This window comes from Lontra canadensis, unplaced genomic scaffold (genome assembly GCF_010015895.1).
Source record: "Lontra canadensis isolate GAN:19392208 unplaced genomic scaffold, GSC_riverotter_1.0 scaffold88, whole genome shotgun sequence".
In the NCBI taxonomy this organism is placed as follows: Eukaryota; Metazoa; Chordata; class Mammalia; order Carnivora; family Mustelidae; genus Lontra; species Lontra canadensis.
This window is the reverse complement of record NW_022631082.1, coordinates 1,076,228-1,092,768: the sequence shown is the minus strand read 5'-3', so window position 1 is coordinate 1,092,768 and position 16,541 is coordinate 1,076,228. Positions and strand designations below refer to the sequence as shown.

The window sequence follows — 16,541 nt, the reverse complement described above, 5'->3', positions numbered from 1 at the left end:
TTGCAAATATAAGATGAAATTCTTTGAATTGTATCCCTAAAACATGAAATTTAGGGTATGTGAATTATTTATCAACAAACCTTTGTTTAAAAATGATTTCTCGGGGGGCACCTGGGTGGCTCAGTGGGTTAGGGCATCTGCCTTCAGCTCAGGTTATGGTCTCAGGGTCCTGGGATCGAGCGCGGCATCGGGCTCTCTGCTCGGCAGGGAGCCTGCTTCCCCCTCTCTCTCTGCCTGCCTCTCTGCCTGCTTGTGATCTCTGTCTCTCAAATAAATAAAATCTTTTAAAAATAAAAAAAATAAAAATAAAAATGATTTCTCGGGCCGAGAAGAGCTATAAGTTAGAATTGTCAGATAAAATTAGAACGCCCAATTAAATCTAAATCACAGATACACAACAAATACCTTTTCAGTGTAAGTATGTTCTGTTTGGCTCATGCAATATTTGTGACATACCTATGCTAGAAAATTATTTGTTACACATCCAACAACATGCATGAACCTTGAAGACGTTATGCTCAATGAAATAAGCCAGAGGCAAATGACATATCCCGAAGGACCTCACTCCCAGTAGGTCTCCATAGGAGTCCCGACTGCACAGACAGAGAAGAGATAGTGGGAGCCGGGGCTGGGGCAGGAGGTGGGGAATCCGTGCTTCATGGGGACAGAGTCTCCATTTGGGGAGATGGAAAGTTCTGGAGACAGAGGGTGGGGGTGACAGCAGGATCGTGTGGTGTGCTTCATGCCATCGAGCTGCACAGTTAAAAATGGTTGAAAGGGTAAATTCTACGTATATTTACCACTGTAAAAATATAATTGATAATAAATAACATCCGATAGAAATACCTAATTTGGGGCGCCTGGTGGCTCAGTGGGTTAAAGCCTCTGCCTTCGGCTCAGGTCATGATCCCAGGGTTCTGGGATCGAGCCCCGCATCGGGCTCTCTGCTCAGCGGGGAGCCTGCTTCCTCCTCTCTCTCTCTGCCTGCCTCCCTGCCTACTTGTGATCTCTGTCTGTCAAATAAATAAATAAAAATCTAAAAAAAAAAAAAAAAGAAATACCTAATTCATAGTTCCTTAAAATGGTTAAAATTGTAACTCAATGTTATATAGATACCATTCAGGTATTTGGGGTTTTTGTTTGTTTTAAGATTATTTGTTTATTTGACAGAGAGAGAGAGAGAGCTGGAGCTGCAGAGGGAGAGGGAGAAGCAGGCTCCCTGCTCAGCAGGGAGCCTGATGCAGGGCTGGAACCCAGGACCCTGGGATCATGACCTGAGCCGAAGGCAGACGCTTAACCAACTGAGCCACCCAGGTGCCCCAAGTATTTGTTTTTTTTTTTTTTTTAAAGATTTTATTTATTTATTTGACAGACAGAGTTCACAAGTAGGCAGAGAGGCAGGCAGAGAGAGAGAGGAGGAAGCAGGTTCCCTGCTGAGCAGAGAGCCCGATGCGGGACTCGATCCCAGGACTCTGAGATCATGACCTGAGCCAAAGGCAGAGACTTACCCCACTGAGCCACTCAGGCACCCAAGTATTTGTTTTTTTATCTGAAATTCAGATCTAGCGTGCCTGGGTGGCTTAGTGGGTTGAGTGGCTGCCTTTGGCTCTGGTCATGATCCCAGAGTCCCAGGATCGAGTCCCACATCTGGCAGCCTGCTCAGCCCGGAGTCTGCTTCTCTCTCTCTCTCCCTCCTCTCGTGCTCTCTCTCTCTCTCAAATAAATAAATAAAATCTTAAAAAAGAAAATCAGATCTCTTGGGGTGTCCTGTATCTTATATATGCTAAATCACACAGGGACCAAGTGTGGAAGTTGAAAAAGGAATGAAGAAGATGGTATGGAGGGGCCTGAATTAGGTATAGAGAGAGAGACTGAGGCCTGAGGCCCAAAGGGGGGCATGACTTGCCTGAAGTGAGACATGGAGTCCAGGGGCTCAAATGCCACTTCTGTGGGCCCCTCTTTCCAAAGCCCTCCTGATTCTGTGCATGCTTTTCCCCAAGACCCTGAAGCAGGGCTGAAAACCAGACTCCCTGCCCAGACCTCATTGAGCCACATTGAACAGCTGAGAAATGATGAAGCTTTGGTGAAAGCTGGGGCCAGCTTGCTCCCAGAAGGTGGGGAGGGCCCCCCAAAGTGGCAGGAGGAGGCAGGAGAGGATCCATGTTTTCCTGCCAGATCAGAGGCCCGTGAAGACAATGGTTGAGCCCTTAGTAATCACCTGGGGAGGTGAGGTTACTTCCTGTTCCCTAAGAAACAGGGCCTGGCCGTGGGCCAGAACAGGCAAGTTAGAGAGGGAGCTACCACTGACCCCCCAGAACGGCAAGAAACACCCCCCTCCAAACAGCAGGCAGCCTGAGCCCCTACTGTGTGCTGCAGGCTTGGTTTGCTAGGGGACTATCATGAGGAAATATTTACCACCCATTTAGCCAAGTACAAGAGTGAGTAACATTTACAGGGGCCAGCCTGATTCAGTCCATAGAGCATGTGACTCTTGATCTCAGGGTCATGAGTTTAAGCCCCACCTTGGGTGTAGAGATCACTTAAAAATAAAATCTTTAATAAAAATAAGTCTTCAAAAAAAAAATCAGTAACATTTATCGAGCAGCCAATATGTTCCAGGCCACATTATTATTATTTTTATAACCTTTTTAAGATTTTATTTGAGAGAGAAAGAGAGAGAAGCAGACTCCCCACTGAGCAGAGAGCCCAATGTGGCGCTCATTCCCAGGACTCCGAGATCATGACCTGAGCTGAAGGCAGATGCTTGACTGATCGAGCCACCCAGGCGCCCTTACCTGTTTAGGGAGCAAATTACCACAAACTAAATTGATTTTTTACCATTTTGGATGTCAGAAATCCAAAGTGAGTCTCAATGAGCTAAAATCCATGTTTGTGAAATTGTGCTCCTTCTGGAGGCTCTAGGGGAGAATCTGTTTCCTTGCCTTTCCCAGCTCCTAGAAGCGGCCTGCTTTCCTCAGCTCAGGGCTCCTTCCTCCATCTGAAGACATTTTCCCAAAGAAAACATATAGATGGCCCACAGGTATATGAAAAGGTAATCAACTAATCATTAGGCAAATGCACATTGAAACTACAAAGATCACCTGATACCTGTTAAGACGGCTATTATTAAGACAAGAAACAAGTGTTAGTAAAGATGTGGCAAGATAGGAACGCTCATGCATTGCTTGTGGGAATGTAAGTTGGTAGACCCACTGTGGAAAAACAGTATAAAGGTCCCTCAAAATATTAAAAATGGAAGTACCAGGGGCACATGTGTGGCTCAGTCGGTTGAGCCCAGAGTCTGCTTGTACCTCTCTTGCTGTCAAATAAATAAAATCTCTTAAAAATTAAAAAAAAAGTATCATAACCCAACAATTACACTTGTATCTGAAGAAAACAAAACCACTAATTCGAAAAGAAGTGTGCAACCCCCATGTTTCTTGCAGCACAACTCACAATGGCCAACTATGGAAACAAGCCAAGCCAAGTGTGCATGGAAGGACACGGATGGATAAAGAGGAGGTGGTATGGATATATGATGAAATATCACTCAGCCGAAAGAAAAAAAAAAAAAAAGAAATCTTGCCATTCGTGACAACATGGATGGACCTCAAGGGCATTAAGTGAAACAAGTCAGGCAGGGAAAAGCAAACACCATAAGATGTCTCTTATACATGGAATCTAAACAAAGAAACTAAGAGGGGTGCCTGGGTGGCTCAGTGGGGTAAAGCCTCTGCCTTCGGCTCAGGCCATGGTCTCAGGGTCCTGGGATGGAGCCCCGCATCAGGCTCTCTGTTCAGCAGGAAGCCTGCTTCCTGCCTGCCTCTCTGCCTACTTGTGATCTGTCAAATAAATAAATAAAATATTTTAAAAAATTTTTTTAAAAAGAAGAAACACAAAGAACCCCAGGAAGTTTATAGATAAGGAGAGCCCATGGGTGGGTTCCCCGAGGCGGGGGCTGGTAGAAACGGAGGAAAGGAGTCAAAAGAGAAAACAAAACAAAACCCAGATGAACCAAAGCTACTGCCGTGCCCCTCTCACTCCTAAAAAAAGCAACTGCAGCTACTTTATTATCATCTGATGCCCAGACACAACCGCATTTCCCCCCGCGGTCTCAAAATGCCCCCCGTTCCTGTGCCGGCCCCCCTCTTAGGTGATGTTGCAAAGCCGCCCTCCCTTGCTCCCAGCGTCCACCTTCTCTCTCTAGCGCTTAACACGATCCACTCGGCCCCAGACCTACTCTCGCCTCATCTGTCTGCCCAGCCCCATCGGAAACTCCATGAGGGCTTCGAGGTCGGGGAATTTGTGTGTGCTTCCCCGCTGATACAGGGCCGACTCTCAGTACGCAGAGAGAAAGTCATTGCAACGTCCGACATTTCTTGAAAGCTTTCTCACGGCATCGTGACCCTGACAATGGAGTCCGACGAGGGGGATGCCCGTCCTGGGCCCACTTCGCAGGAAACCAAAGCTCCGCAAGCTTTGTCTGGGCTGCACCGGATTCTTTCCTAAATCCTGTGAAGATGACTTTAGGGCGCCTTGGCCCAGACCCCGTGGGGATGCGCCCCCGTGGGTCCCCAGGCCCTCGCTCGTGCGCCCTCTCCCGCGCCCCCAGCACGTGTGCCCAAGAGAACCACAGCGCCGGGCACCGGGACGGTCACCACGGCCCTGAACGCCCCCACACTGAACTGCGTGGGGTAGCCAGGGAAGGCTCTCGCGCAGGGAAAAGGTCAGGACCAAGTTCCGCGGGACGGTCCCGCCCTCTCCGACCACCGCTTTGGGGAAAGCTGTGCAGGGAACGCGGCGTAGCCTCCAGCTGGAAGCGCGCTCGTCGCCCCTGGCAACGGAGTCCGGAAAAGGCGCCGAGACTGGGCCCGGGGGTGCAGAGCGGCCGCCACGGGCCAGCGAGGCGCGGAGAGCTAGAGAGGCACCCCCAGCCGATTGTCACGTGGGCGGCCTCTTGAAGGCGGGACTTCCGGCAGCAAGGTATTTTCTTTCCGGTTGTTGGCTCTTGCCGGCCCCACCCCGACTGGGCCCTGCGCGCCCCCCCCCGCCCCCCGCGGCCCCCTGCCGCCGGGCCCGCCGCCACCATGAAGAAGTTCTTCCAGGAGATCAAAGCTGACATCAAGTTCAAGAGCGCGGGACCTGGTCAGAAGCTCACGGAGTCCGTGGGGTGCGTGACCGGCGCTGATGCTTGAGATCCGAGGGCGAGCATGGGAGGGGGAGCCCAGAGAGGGCTAGGGGCGGGGAGGGGAGTCCTAGCGTCTGGGGGTGGGGAGAGCTCTCTGGGGGCGGGGCACCGGGGGGCGACGGTGGGAGCAAGGGGAGGGGTAGCCTCTGGGGGCGGGGCGGGGAGGGGGTCGAGGCCTCGGGGGGCGGGGCTGGAGGCGGGGGCTAGGGGGCGGGGTGCAGAGTTGGGGGTCACCGGAGAAACCGTAGGGGAGTATGTGAGCTGTAAAGGGGCCCCAGAAGGGCATCACCTAGGGAATCTAGGTGTTCGGAGATTGCACACAGAGCCTGAAGAAGTAGTACAGCTGGGGTCGTAAAGAGTGGGGAGGCGTATCATCCATGGCGGTAGGGATCTGGGCCTTGGTTCTGGAGCGTGAGGGAGGATTGGGTAAGTGTGATTAAGGCCAGGGAGCCTGAGGCGGTGTTGGAAGAGGTCTCGGTGGACTGGGGGCGCGGGGGTCGGAGAGGCTTAGGGAGGTCTGGGAGGGAAATGGAGGCGGGTGATGGTGGAGGTGGGGAGCTGGAGGCATCTGGGGAAGAGATGGGGACCTTGTGGGCGAAGGCTGAGTCAGATGGGAGGTCCTGAGGGGGACCTGGGAGGAGAGGGGAGAAGAGGGAAGGCCAGTGGAGTGCTCATCCAGGCCACTGTGGACATCTGGGGAGGACTCAGTGAAGAGAAGGGCCAGGGGCAAGTCTGGAGACTCAGGGGAGGACACAAGATGGAGGGCTATGGTGGGCTGGGAAGACCAAAGGAAGTGTAGAGGGGGCGGGGGCTTTGGGGACTGAGTGGGGTCTGGGAAGAGGAGTGGCTGAAGATGTCAGCTCTGCGTGGTGGGGTCTGTGGGGAATGATGGAAGGGATTGTGAAGAGGGCGGCAGTGAGGGGTAGGCGGAGAGGCAGGGAGGCTGCAGGAGGGGAATCATGAGGCAGCGGGGGTGGGTGAGGTAGAGTGGGTACATGACTTCAGGGCATCTGTCGTGGGGATTGGGGGTTCCTGAGAGTGGGACGAAGGAGGCCCACTAGGGCCAAGTTCCTGAGTCAGGGAGGGAAGCCCAGTAGACTGAATCAGGTCCTGGGAGCCTGAGAGAGGAGGGCAGCTTAAGAGAGGGCTAGGGAGAGGGGGTGGACCAGACAAGAGGGTCCATTCATTTGTTCCACAAGTACTGGGCAGAGGTGGGGCTGGTGCAGCAGGGACTGAGTGTGACGGAGAGGAGGCAGGGGCCGTGTGGGTGATGACTGTATCAGACAAGAGGCCTGGGAGGACAGAAGAGGGAAGTAGCATGGAGATCTGGGCTTCTGTGACACCGTTGGGCAAGACTGGGGGCTCAAGGTGTGTGACAAGGGCTGTCATGGGTTTCATGGGTAAGAGAAGGTCTCTGCTGTCTCAGGGCTCAGCTTCCAGGGGGGAGGTATGAACAGATAAACCAGCACATGTGTGGTGAGAGATCAGGTGGTACTCAGAGCTGTGAGGGAAAATAAGCTGCGTCAGGAGATGGCAAGTGATTTGGGGGACTGTTAGGGCATCCTGGAAGCCCTCTCTGGGAAGGAGACATCTAAGCCAAGAGCCGGAGAAGTTTAGCCATGTGAAAATCAGTCTTTACACACACACACACACACACACACACACACACCCCTAAGCAGCCCCGGCTGCTCCCAGACCTTCTTTCCTTATCCCATATGCAGACAGAATATTCCTGGCAGAAAGTGTAGAAAGTGCAAAGGCCCTGTGGTAGGAGCCAGTTGGGCCTCTGGGAGCAACAGCAGGAAAGCAGAGTAGATTGGGAGGTGTGAAGGGCCTGCAGGTCGGGGAGGCTTTAGGACTGTTGTGCATGTGATGGACAGGCTTGGTGCAGGAGTGACAAGCTCTGGCTTAGGTTTAAAAGGATCCCTGTGGCTGCCCCATGGAGCCTTCAAGAGAGAGAGTAAGGTGTTTTGAAAATGGTGTTCTGATAGAACTAAATGTCACATGGGGTAAGGGTGGGGTGTGTGATTCATCTTTTCTTCAACACGAGGTTGTCAGTTGTGGACAGAGGGGCAGGGATGGGCAGGAAGCAGATCCCAGAGATGTTGGGACACAAAAATCAGGCCATCCGTGGCTCTGAGCAGGGCAGGAGGAGTGAGGCCAGGAACCCAGAGCCTTGGCTGCTTAGAAAGTTCTGGGGATGTAGTACAGATAATTCCAAGCTCTGGCACCTGGAGAGGGTCTTGAGGGAAGGAGGCGAGGCAGGTGAATTAGAGTAGGGTGTGGGGACGGGCTTCTCCGCAGGGGAAGGCCGGATCGTTTCTGTGCCCTGTGGCCCTGGGAGCATGCGTCCTGGGCTAGTTTCCGCAGGTGGAGGCAAGAGCAGACCCAGCCCCTGCCCTGTGACCTGACATACTGCCAGGCAAACAGTGGGTGCCTACTCATGAAGCTGCAGCGCCTGGCTTCCACAGATTGGCAGGGTTGGTCTTGCTCGGGAGGGATGGAGGAGAGGAGTGAGAGCTTTGAGTCTCCTCAGTTCCTCAGGGCAATGGTGGCTTCTCACAGTTGTGTAGTGGTGGCCCGTGTGGGCGGGCTGGCGGCCCCCCTGTTGAGCTGCCAGGACCCTGAGGCCTGGGCTTATGTGGGACTCGCCCTCCGGGGCAGAACTGGGAGCAGACCTGCCGTCTGCCTCCTGGGGCTCTTCTGTGTTAGAACCATCTAGTGGCTGCAGGTGACCCCTGGGGAAAGAGGGAGGTGTCTGTCCGATGGCGCAGAAGTGGAAGAGAGACAGAGGCTCTTCTGTCTGACCCCGTGTCACCTCACTTTTCCTCTGCCTGTCCCCAGGGAGAGGGCCCCCAAAGAAAAGCCCACCCAGCCAGCACGGCGGCAAGCCCGCCAGGGACCCACGGATGAGGCCCAGATGGCGGCCGCGGCGGCCCTGGCCCGGCTTGAACAGAAGCAGCCCAGGGCCCGGGGCCCCACGTCACAGGAGTCCATCCGCAACCAGGGTGAGTGAGCCCTGTGCTTGGCCCGGTATGGAAATAGTTACGGGACCAGCAACTTTGGGGGCTCTGAAGTCTCAAGTCGTTGGAGGGGGTACAGGGCAGAAAGGCACAAGGGTGCTGCGGTCTGGAAGGCTGAGGAGGGGAGAAGGGAGACGAGACAGGGTTGTCATCAGGCGATCAGGGGAATCCCAGGGGGTGGGGGGAGGTGGCTCAGGCAGGGGCACCCGAGGAGAGGATGGATTAGATCTTGACCCTCTCCGGTCTTTGGGTCTTGGATATGTGTGCCTGGGGACACACCAGGGCTTACAACCCACCTGTGTCTGTCCCATCTCTAGTGAGAAAGGAACTTCAAGCTGAAGCGACTGTCAGCGGGAGCACAGAGGCCCCAGGGAGCAACACGGTAAAGACGTCTGCACGGCAGCCAGATGCCCGCCGGGCCTTCTGGAGCGGGGAGCTGGTTCTTGCCTGTGTTGGTCTAATTGGCCATTTCCTCATTACGAGCCAGGGGTCCAGCCCTGGGGCTGTAAGCGTGCGGTGATGGGGTGGGGGATACAGAGGAGAAGTCATGGTGGCTGGAGGTTACCTCTGGCCTTGTGCACAAAGGCAGTGTGGGGAGCCCCGCCTGGGATGGTGGGAGCAGGTTGTGGTTGAAGGTGGGGTTGACTGGGACCTTATCACACTCAACTCCTGCCCTCAGCTGTTTTCCGGGGAGTTGGGAGGGCTGTTCGGAGACTAGTGGCATCAGGGACGCCTTCCTGGGGGAGGTGGGCTTTAAAGGCGAGCTTGGCTGAAAGGGTGTTCTGAGCAGCCTGACCCTGGGGCTCTCACTGAGTTTTAGAATGGAAGAGGCCCTAGACAGTGCCTAGGGACGGAGGTCCAGAGAGCAGTCGGGACTCCTCTAGGGTGCGGTGACTCCTGACTCACCCGCTGGCCGCCTCCTCATGAGATGGGGGAACCATGAGCAGGGCCTCTGCAGAGCATTGGCCCCGCGTCCAGAGCAGCCCCCCACTTTCTGTCCCCCCACACTTTCTGTCCCCCGTCCTTCGGTTGTGTGCTGGCCCCACTAAGCCATTTTATAGAGCTGAAGGTGGGCTCTGCAGGGCTGCAGTGCGGAGCCGGACTGTCCCAGCGTCAACCCACAGAAGGGGCGGCGTGGTGGCTCTGGGCTCAGCCGCATGCACCCCCCACCCAGGTGCCCGAGGCCAAAGAGGAGCGCTCAGCCCATCTGGCGGTGCCCGGCGTGTGCTTCACGTGCCCGCTCACCGGGGCCACGCTCAGGAAGGACCAGCGGGATGCCCACATCAAAGAAGCCATTCTCTCGGTGAGTGGCAGCGCCGGGTCCTGCCCCAGGGAGCTGAGTGGCTCGGGTCTGCATGGATGGTGTGTGTGTTGTCTCTCTGGAGAGGCAGTGTGTGCGCGGGGTACGAAATGTCCAGTGCCCCAGGGCGGGTGAAGAGAAGCCGCCTCTCGCCTTCCCTTCCTGTAGGCGACCACTCTAAGTGGTTTCGGGCCCTTTCCAGAGAGAGGTTCCAGGTAGGCGCAGCTGTCGAACCCCACACCCGCTTCCCCCAGGTTGAGTTTGCTGTCCCTGCCACGACAAACTCTGACGAAGCCGGTGGCTTCAGACGGCACGTGTTCCCTCCTGGTTCTAGAAGCTAGGAGCGTGGAACGGGTCCCACTGGGCTCGAGTCAAGGTGGCAGCGGCCCCGAGTTCCTTCTGGACGCTCCAGGGGGAACACGGCCCGGCCCTGTCCGGCCTCCAGGCTGTCCATGGCGGCTCCCTCCGTCCTCATAGCCAGCGCGCCAGGCCCGGGTCGTGCTCAGGCCACCTCTCTCCTCTCTTCCCCTTGAAGGGACCTCGACATTATGCTGCACCCACCGGATAATCCAGGTTAATCTCCCTATTTTAAGGCCCGCTGATGAGCAGCCATCATTATCTGCCTCCTTGCTGTCCCCCTCCCGTGTCACCGAATGTGCCCGCAAGACTGAGGGGTGAGGACGGGGGCATCTGCCGCGCCTTACCCCGAGTTCACGGGCATTAATGTTTTTCTGCATTTGTCCTGTCACCCCTTAATAGTTTTTTCTGAACCATCTGAGGGACAGTTCTGCACTGTTAGCAACTTGACATAAGTTCCGTAGCTGTTTAGAAAGCTCCTTGCTGAGGATGTGTGGCCGGTGTGTCCTGTCCTAGTGGCAACAGTGATGTGACGCAGAGCCATGGTCAGTCCCGGGGCGGGAGGGAGCGCTGTGTGGACGCGTGCATGGGGTGCGGACAGAGGCCGCTGCTGAACCTCCAAGGGGCTGTCCCCACCCTCGCTCCGCCAGCGGCCCTCCCACATCATGGTGACCACACTGTCCCTGTGGGGGTCGCAGACGCTCTGTCTTCCCCCGGATGGACAGGTGAAAATACCTCAGGATAGTTTTAATGTGCATTTCCTTCACTTTGGTTCAGGTTGGCCGTGTTTTCAGAAGAGAGTGTGTCTCTTTCTCGTCTTTCTGTTGGATGGTTGGATCTTTTATTTACTTATTTATTTATTTATCTATTAGGTAGGCCCCATGCCTGGGGGGCCTGGGGGGCTCAGCGGGTAAAGCATCTGCCTTCGGCTCAGGTTGTGATCCCAGGGTTGTGGGATCGAGCCCCGCATCGGGCTCCCCGCTCAGTGGAGAGTCTGCAGCTCCTCCTTCCCATGCGTGCGTGTGCGCGCTCTCATTTTTGCTCTCTGTCAAATAGATAAATCTTAAAAAAAAAAAAAAAAAAAGTGGGCTCCATGCCCAGTGCAGAGGCCGGTGCGGGTGACCCCACAACTCTGAGATCACGACCTGAGCTGAGACCAAGAAGAGTTGGACGCTTGGCCGCCTGAGCCCCCAGGTGCCCCTGGGCTTTTTCTGAAGTTGATTTGTGGGCACTTCTTACATATTAGGGAAATTGGTGTTTTGCCTATAACATGAATCGTGCATGTTTTCCCCTAGTTTTTTACTTTTAGATTGTGCTTGTGGTAGCTTTGCTACGTGGAGGTTTTTGATTTGTGTAATTAAATGTGTTGGTCCTATGGCTTCTGGGTTTTGTGGCACACTTAGAAAGGCCTTCCCCGCTTGGGAATTAAAATGATTCTAGCATGGTTTTTTTAGTGCTTTTCTGTTTTGCTTTTTGTTACTTAATGTTTAAAACTTTGGTCCATTAAAAAACACTTGAATCTGACTAGAAGCTCTCACCCTGTCCAGCATGGGGCATGAAGCCAGCGCTCTTTTCCCTGATAGCTACCAGCTCTCCTGACCCCCCAAACCCCTGTGATGGAACACACCTCTCTTTGGTCACAGCTGTGAAATCTGCCTCGACCACAAAGCAGATTCCCGTACGGGTTTGGCTCCTTTCTGGACATTCTGCTCCTTTGTCCCTTGTGTACCCTCGGGCCCTGCACCTGGAAACCCCCGAGAGCAGTATTTGGAGCAGTAGCTCGTCCCCGGGGGTTGTCTGGGAGGTCACACAGGCCTGGCCTGGCCTCGTCCTGAGAGCATGCCCCCTCTCATCTGGAGTGGGGTTTTTCTGCCGGTCAATGTCTCTGTCCCCTCTGTGCCACCCTGACAACTAAATTGGGAAACCGGGTAGTAGAGGTCTGTCCAGTGGACCCCCGGAGGTGGCATCATCTGACCTTTGACACACCCTCTTCCCTAGAGGTCAGGGCAGGACGAGGTCCAGGCTGGAGTACAGCGGGGCTCTCTCCTTCTCTTCCTTTGCTGAAAACGCACAGTTGAGTTTGTTTCAGTGAAACGCTCCTGGCCTCCCAGGGGACTTTTGTCACCCGATGTCACCTGAGTAGTGAGACCGGGCTGCTGGGGGGAGGGAAAGGTGCCTGATGCACTTCCCTTTCTCCTCCCAGCACTTCTCCACGGACCCCGTGGCTGCCTCCATCATGAAGATCCACACGTTCAACAAAGACCGGGACCGGGTGAAGCTGGGTGTGGACACCATTGCCAAGTGAGCGGGCAGCTGCCCTCCCATCAGGGTGTCGCCCCCACCCTGGACCACAGCCTCCTGGAGGAGCCTGGAAGGAGCACGGGAGTATAGCCAGGCCCCACCCTGCACTCCCTGCCCAAGCCCCTTTCCAGAGGCCTCAGTTTACCTGTCTGTAAAACGGAGGGGTTTACCAAGTGAGGGGGTCCCAACCCTGGCTTTCCTTTGGGATTATCAGAGGAGTGAAGGGTCCTCCCTCACTCCCCTCATCTGTTCGAACAGGCTTGGGGGAGGAAGGATGCCAGGAAGTCCCTGTAGCTCGTGAGCCCCTGGGGCCCCGGGGGCTTCCGTGGTCCCTTATTCTGGCTCTGTCTGCCGCACCCCACTGCTGTGTGTGTGGGTGTCCTCGGGGAAACAGGACCAAGGGGGAGGCCTGGGAACAGTCCTGGGTGGGCTGTGTCGGGGGCAGCAGCAGGAGCTGTCATCCCCAGGGGGTGGGCTTCATGGGGGGCCCTCCGGGGTGCGTCTTAGCATGAGGCCAGGTAGGACTGTCAGCTCCGGCCCCCCGTTCTCCCTCAGGTACCTGGACAACATCTGCCTGCACCCCGAGGAGGAGAAGTACAGGAAGATCAAGCTGCAGAACCGAGTGTTCCAGGTGAGGCTGCCCGCGGCGGGGTGTGGCCGGGCCGTGTGCATGCACACACACACCACGCACACGACCGCACACACCACGTACACGCCCGCATGCACACACATACATGCACACACCACACACACGCCAGCACGCACACACCACGCGCACGCACACGCATACACTCATGTGCACACGCACACCACACACATACACACATACATGCACACCACACATGCACGTGCATACATGCACACGCGCACACATGCACACACCACGCACACGCCCGCACACACATGCACACACCACGCGTGCACACACACATACATGCACACACACGCCTGCGCACACACACGCACATGCAGCCCGTGGGGGGTGTAGGGGAGGCCGCCGGAACCAGGGGCTGGAGGGCTGGGGCAGGGGTGGCGGGGCAGGGCGGGCAGCAGGGGGCGGCTAGGGACCCAGGGCTTCAGGAACACGGGTCGTGCATCACGGGTCTGTGTTGTCTGTTCTCCCCACCACCCTGGCGGGTTTCGACTGTCACTTGAATGTGTTGGGGTGCCGTGGGCGCTGGTGAGATTTCTTCCATAAACGCAGACTTGGGGTTTCTGTGGAGAAATCGCGGAGTCCCACCGCCGTGGCCGTTAGCTGTGCCGCTGGCAGGGTGCCTGCTGCTGACTTCTGGTGGCCGTGGCCACCCCCGGCCCCCTTCCTTCCCCCACATCCCATGCAGCCGGTTCCCCCCACCTCTGGGGTCCTCTTGCTTGGCCCTTGGCCCCGGGACCTCGTGTGACCTCTGGCTGCACTCCCTCAGGAGCGCATTAACTGCCTGGAAGGGACCCATGAGTTTTTTGAGGCCATTGGCTTCCAGAAGGCACTGCTTCCAGTTCCTGATCAGGGTAAGGGAGGTGGAGCGGGGTCTTGGCCGTGCGGGGAGAAGGGGTGGGGGGCTCACCCCGCGGCAGCAGAGTGACCTCCGTGTGCACCCCAGAGGGCCCCGAGGAGTTCTACGTGCTGAGTGAGGGCGCCCTGGCCCAGCCCCAGAGCCTGCAGAGGCACAAGGAGCAGCTTCTGGTCGCTGAGCCCGTGCGGGCCACCCTGGCCCGCCAGCGCCGGCTCTTCCGGCCCTCGCCCATGGCCTCCCAGTTCGAGCTGCCCCGGGACTTCTACAACCTCACAGCGGAGGAGATCAAGCGGGAGCAGAGGCTCCGGTCGGAGGCTGTGGAGCGGCTGAGTGCACTGCGGACCAGGGCCATGCGGGAGCGGGAGGAGCAGCGCGAGCTGCGCAAGTACACCTACACTCTGCTGCGCGTGCGCCTCCCCGACGGCTGCCTGCTGCAGGGTGCGCGCCGGGGGCGGCGGCGGCGGGAGCGGGGCGGGCCCGGGCTCCCCGGCGGCGCTCCCCGGCTGCGCTCCTGCTGACCGCGGGGCCCCACTGTCCCGCCCACCCAGGGACCTTCTACGCCCGGGAGCGTGTGGCCGCGCTGTACGCGTTCGTGCGGGAGGCCTTGCGGAACGATTGGCTGCCTTTCGACCTGCTGGCCTCCGGCGGGCAGAGGCTGTCAGAGGACGAGAGCCTGGCCTTCAACGAGTGCGGGCTGGTGGGTGACGGGCTCCCTGCGTGCCGGGGCGCGTCTCTGGGTTTTCCTGCCCACACAAACCCCCACGGGGCGGGGGGCCACTTTCAGCAGTGGGTGGTGTGGGGCCCAGGAGTCTGGGCCCCTGGGTTCAAGTCCCACCTTCCTGTGGACGTGTGGTGTGCCCCCAAGTGAGGTCTCTGCCTCAGTTTCCCTCCTAGAGAGTGGGAACAGGGCAGGCATGTTAGGGTTCTCTGAGAAGAACCAAGGCAGATGGATCCCAGATGAGGGCCTTCCTGGGGAGGAAGTGGGGGCGACGGCTCTCAGACCCTCCCATGGGAAGACTGGAGGGACTTCCTGAGTTCCTGAGGTTGGCGAGTCCATGGGAATGGGCTGGTTGTGTGTGGTCCCCGGCGTGGAGCCGCCCAGGGTGAGCGTGGCCCTGGCCCCAGCACCAGGAAATGAGTGCAGAGACTCCCAGGACAGAGACGCCGGAGTGCGGCTGAGGCTTCTAACCCCACCGCAGGTGCCCTCGGCCCTCCTGACCTTCTCGTGGGACACAGCCGTGCTCGAGGACATCAAGGCCGCGGGGGCCGATCCGGACTCATCTATTCTGAAACCTGAGCTCCTGGCGGCCATCGAGAAGCTCTCGTGAAATAAAAGCAGGGTTGGCTTCAGCCCGCGTGGGTGTCTCATGCTCTCCTGCTTCCTCCACCACTAGCCCCCTACGCAGTCTCCCTCCTCCCAGGGTCCCCCACTCCCCCGGAAGTGCCTGCCCTGGCCCAGAGAGCACTGCAGGCACAGGGAGGAGCGCTGGCGGGCTGTGACACGTGCCTGGGACTGCCACCCAGAGAGGCTCTCGGGAGGCAGCCGCTGTACCTTTCACAGAGCCCCTGGGCGGGAAAGTAGGCCTGCGGCACGGGCCCCGTCCCCATGTGCTGTGGCCCAGGTGGCCGCGGCTCGCCCTGATGCTGAGCCACGGGGTTGCTGGGACAGCAATTGCTGGGGACAGCGGCAGAGAGAGATGCAGGGCCTGTCAGGACACGGTTCTGTGGTTACTGAATTACGAACCTGAATAAATGACATCAGACTTGTCCCCCGGTGCTGAATTGAAGCAGTGGCTGCTGGGCTGCCGGCACAGGAGCCCCGAGTGGACCCCGGGGGAGGTGGGCCGGGATGGGTACCTGCTAACGGCGGACCTCCCAGGGAGCTCTCGTCTAATTGTTGGGGCGGGGGGCAGAACAAGGTCCCCACAGGAAGCCCGTCCTCAGCCCCAGTCCCTGTGGTGGTTGCTTTATAGGATTAAAGTGGCTGTGCCTGTGGTTGGGGACACCCATAGTGTCCTGGGTAGGCAGGTGGGCCCAGTGTCACCACCGGGGTCCTCTCCTCTGGAAGGAGGTAGGAGGCTGCGGGGGGTCCCCCCGAGTCCACATGGGCACCTCTGGAAGCTGCAAAAGGCAGGCAGGTCCCCCCCTCCTGGGCTTCCAGGAGCTGGTGCTGCCCACACTGGTTTCCAACCTGTGAGGCCCATGGCAGACTTCCGACTCCCAGAACCATAGGAACAAGTGTGGTTTTAAGCCAAGTTGGCAGCCATGTGTTCCAGCAGCCGTAGGAAGTGAGTAACAGAAGCTGAGCCCACGTGGAGCCCAGGAGGCACTGGCCCTGGTCACGTGTCCCCTGGGGAGATGCCCTTGACTTCACCTGGACTGTCCCCTCCCTTCTTCCTAGGCTGGCCCCTTCCAGACCCTCTCCTCTTCTACAGAAAGGCTTGTGGTGGCAAGTCCCCTGGCCACTGCCAGCTCAGTGACAGACTTGGAAGTTTGAGGCCCAAATGTGATTTTACCATAAAAACACCTTGTAGCCCCCCAGCAGGCAAGAAGCCCCCTTACATACCTTTGCTTCCCATCTGGCTGTTCCCACACAGGGCAAGATGGGGGCCTGTCCTCTGCTGCCCCATCTCGGTCCCCTCCCTGCCCAACTGTGACTTGACATTAACTCCCAAGTTGTTAGGTGACCACCTAACACGGGTCCCAGGGGACTTGACTGGCTGGGGCAGCCCCGTCCAGAGGCAGCGCACACACCTAACCCCCAGCGAGGGGTCCTGGCTGAGTCAGGGGCTGCTGAACACCAACGGTGGCTGCCTCCTCCCGCGGGCGCAGCAGGAATAGAACTCGACAGGGACTTGTCC

At 57.4% G+C, this 16,541-nt stretch overlaps 1 protein-coding gene across 2 annotated transcripts; it reads left to right on the top strand.

The window, feature by feature from the left end:
* The first annotated feature begins 4,993 nt into the window (after nucleotides 1-4,993).
* UBXN6 (UBX domain protein 6) lies at nucleotides 4,994-15,033 on the top strand. Of its 2 annotated transcripts, none has more exons than XM_032883605.1 (10): nucleotides 4,994-5,170; nucleotides 8,033-8,196; nucleotides 8,529-8,601; nucleotides 9,385-9,514; nucleotides 12,072-12,169; nucleotides 12,725-12,800; nucleotides 13,591-13,675; nucleotides 13,768-14,118; nucleotides 14,229-14,377; nucleotides 14,880-15,033. In XM_032883605.1, the coding sequence occupies exons 1-10, from the start codon at nucleotides 5,088-5,090 to the stop codon at nucleotides 15,006-15,008; spliced, it is 1,338 nt and encodes a 445-aa protein (XP_032739496.1). In that variant the 5' UTR covers nucleotides 4,994-5,087; the 3' UTR covers nucleotides 15,009-15,033. The 2 variants fall into 2 exon arrangements, with proteins under 2 accessions (XP_032739496.1, XP_032739497.1); XM_032883606.1 differs by having other exon boundaries at nucleotides 4,995-5,170; nucleotides 8,529-8,593; nucleotides 9,386-9,514.
* Nucleotides 15,034-16,541: the final 1,508 nt, after the last annotated feature.

What these genes read in the sequence shown, in the direction of transcription:
- UBXN6 (XM_032883605.1), top strand. Translation starts at nt 5,088, where the DNA reads ATGAAGAAGTTCTTCCAGGAGATCAAAGCTGACATCAAGTTCAAGAGC. An exon ending in TCAAAGAAGCCATTCTCTCG is followed by an intron (nt 9,515 to 12,071) that starts GTGAGTGGCAGC and finishes TTCTCCTCCCAG; the next exon opens with CACTTCTCCACGGACCCCGT. An exon ending in GCTTCCAGTTCCTGATCAGG is followed by an intron (nt 13,676 to 13,767) that starts GTAAGGGAGGTG and finishes TGTGCACCCCAG; the next exon opens with AGGGCCCCGAGGAGTTCTAC.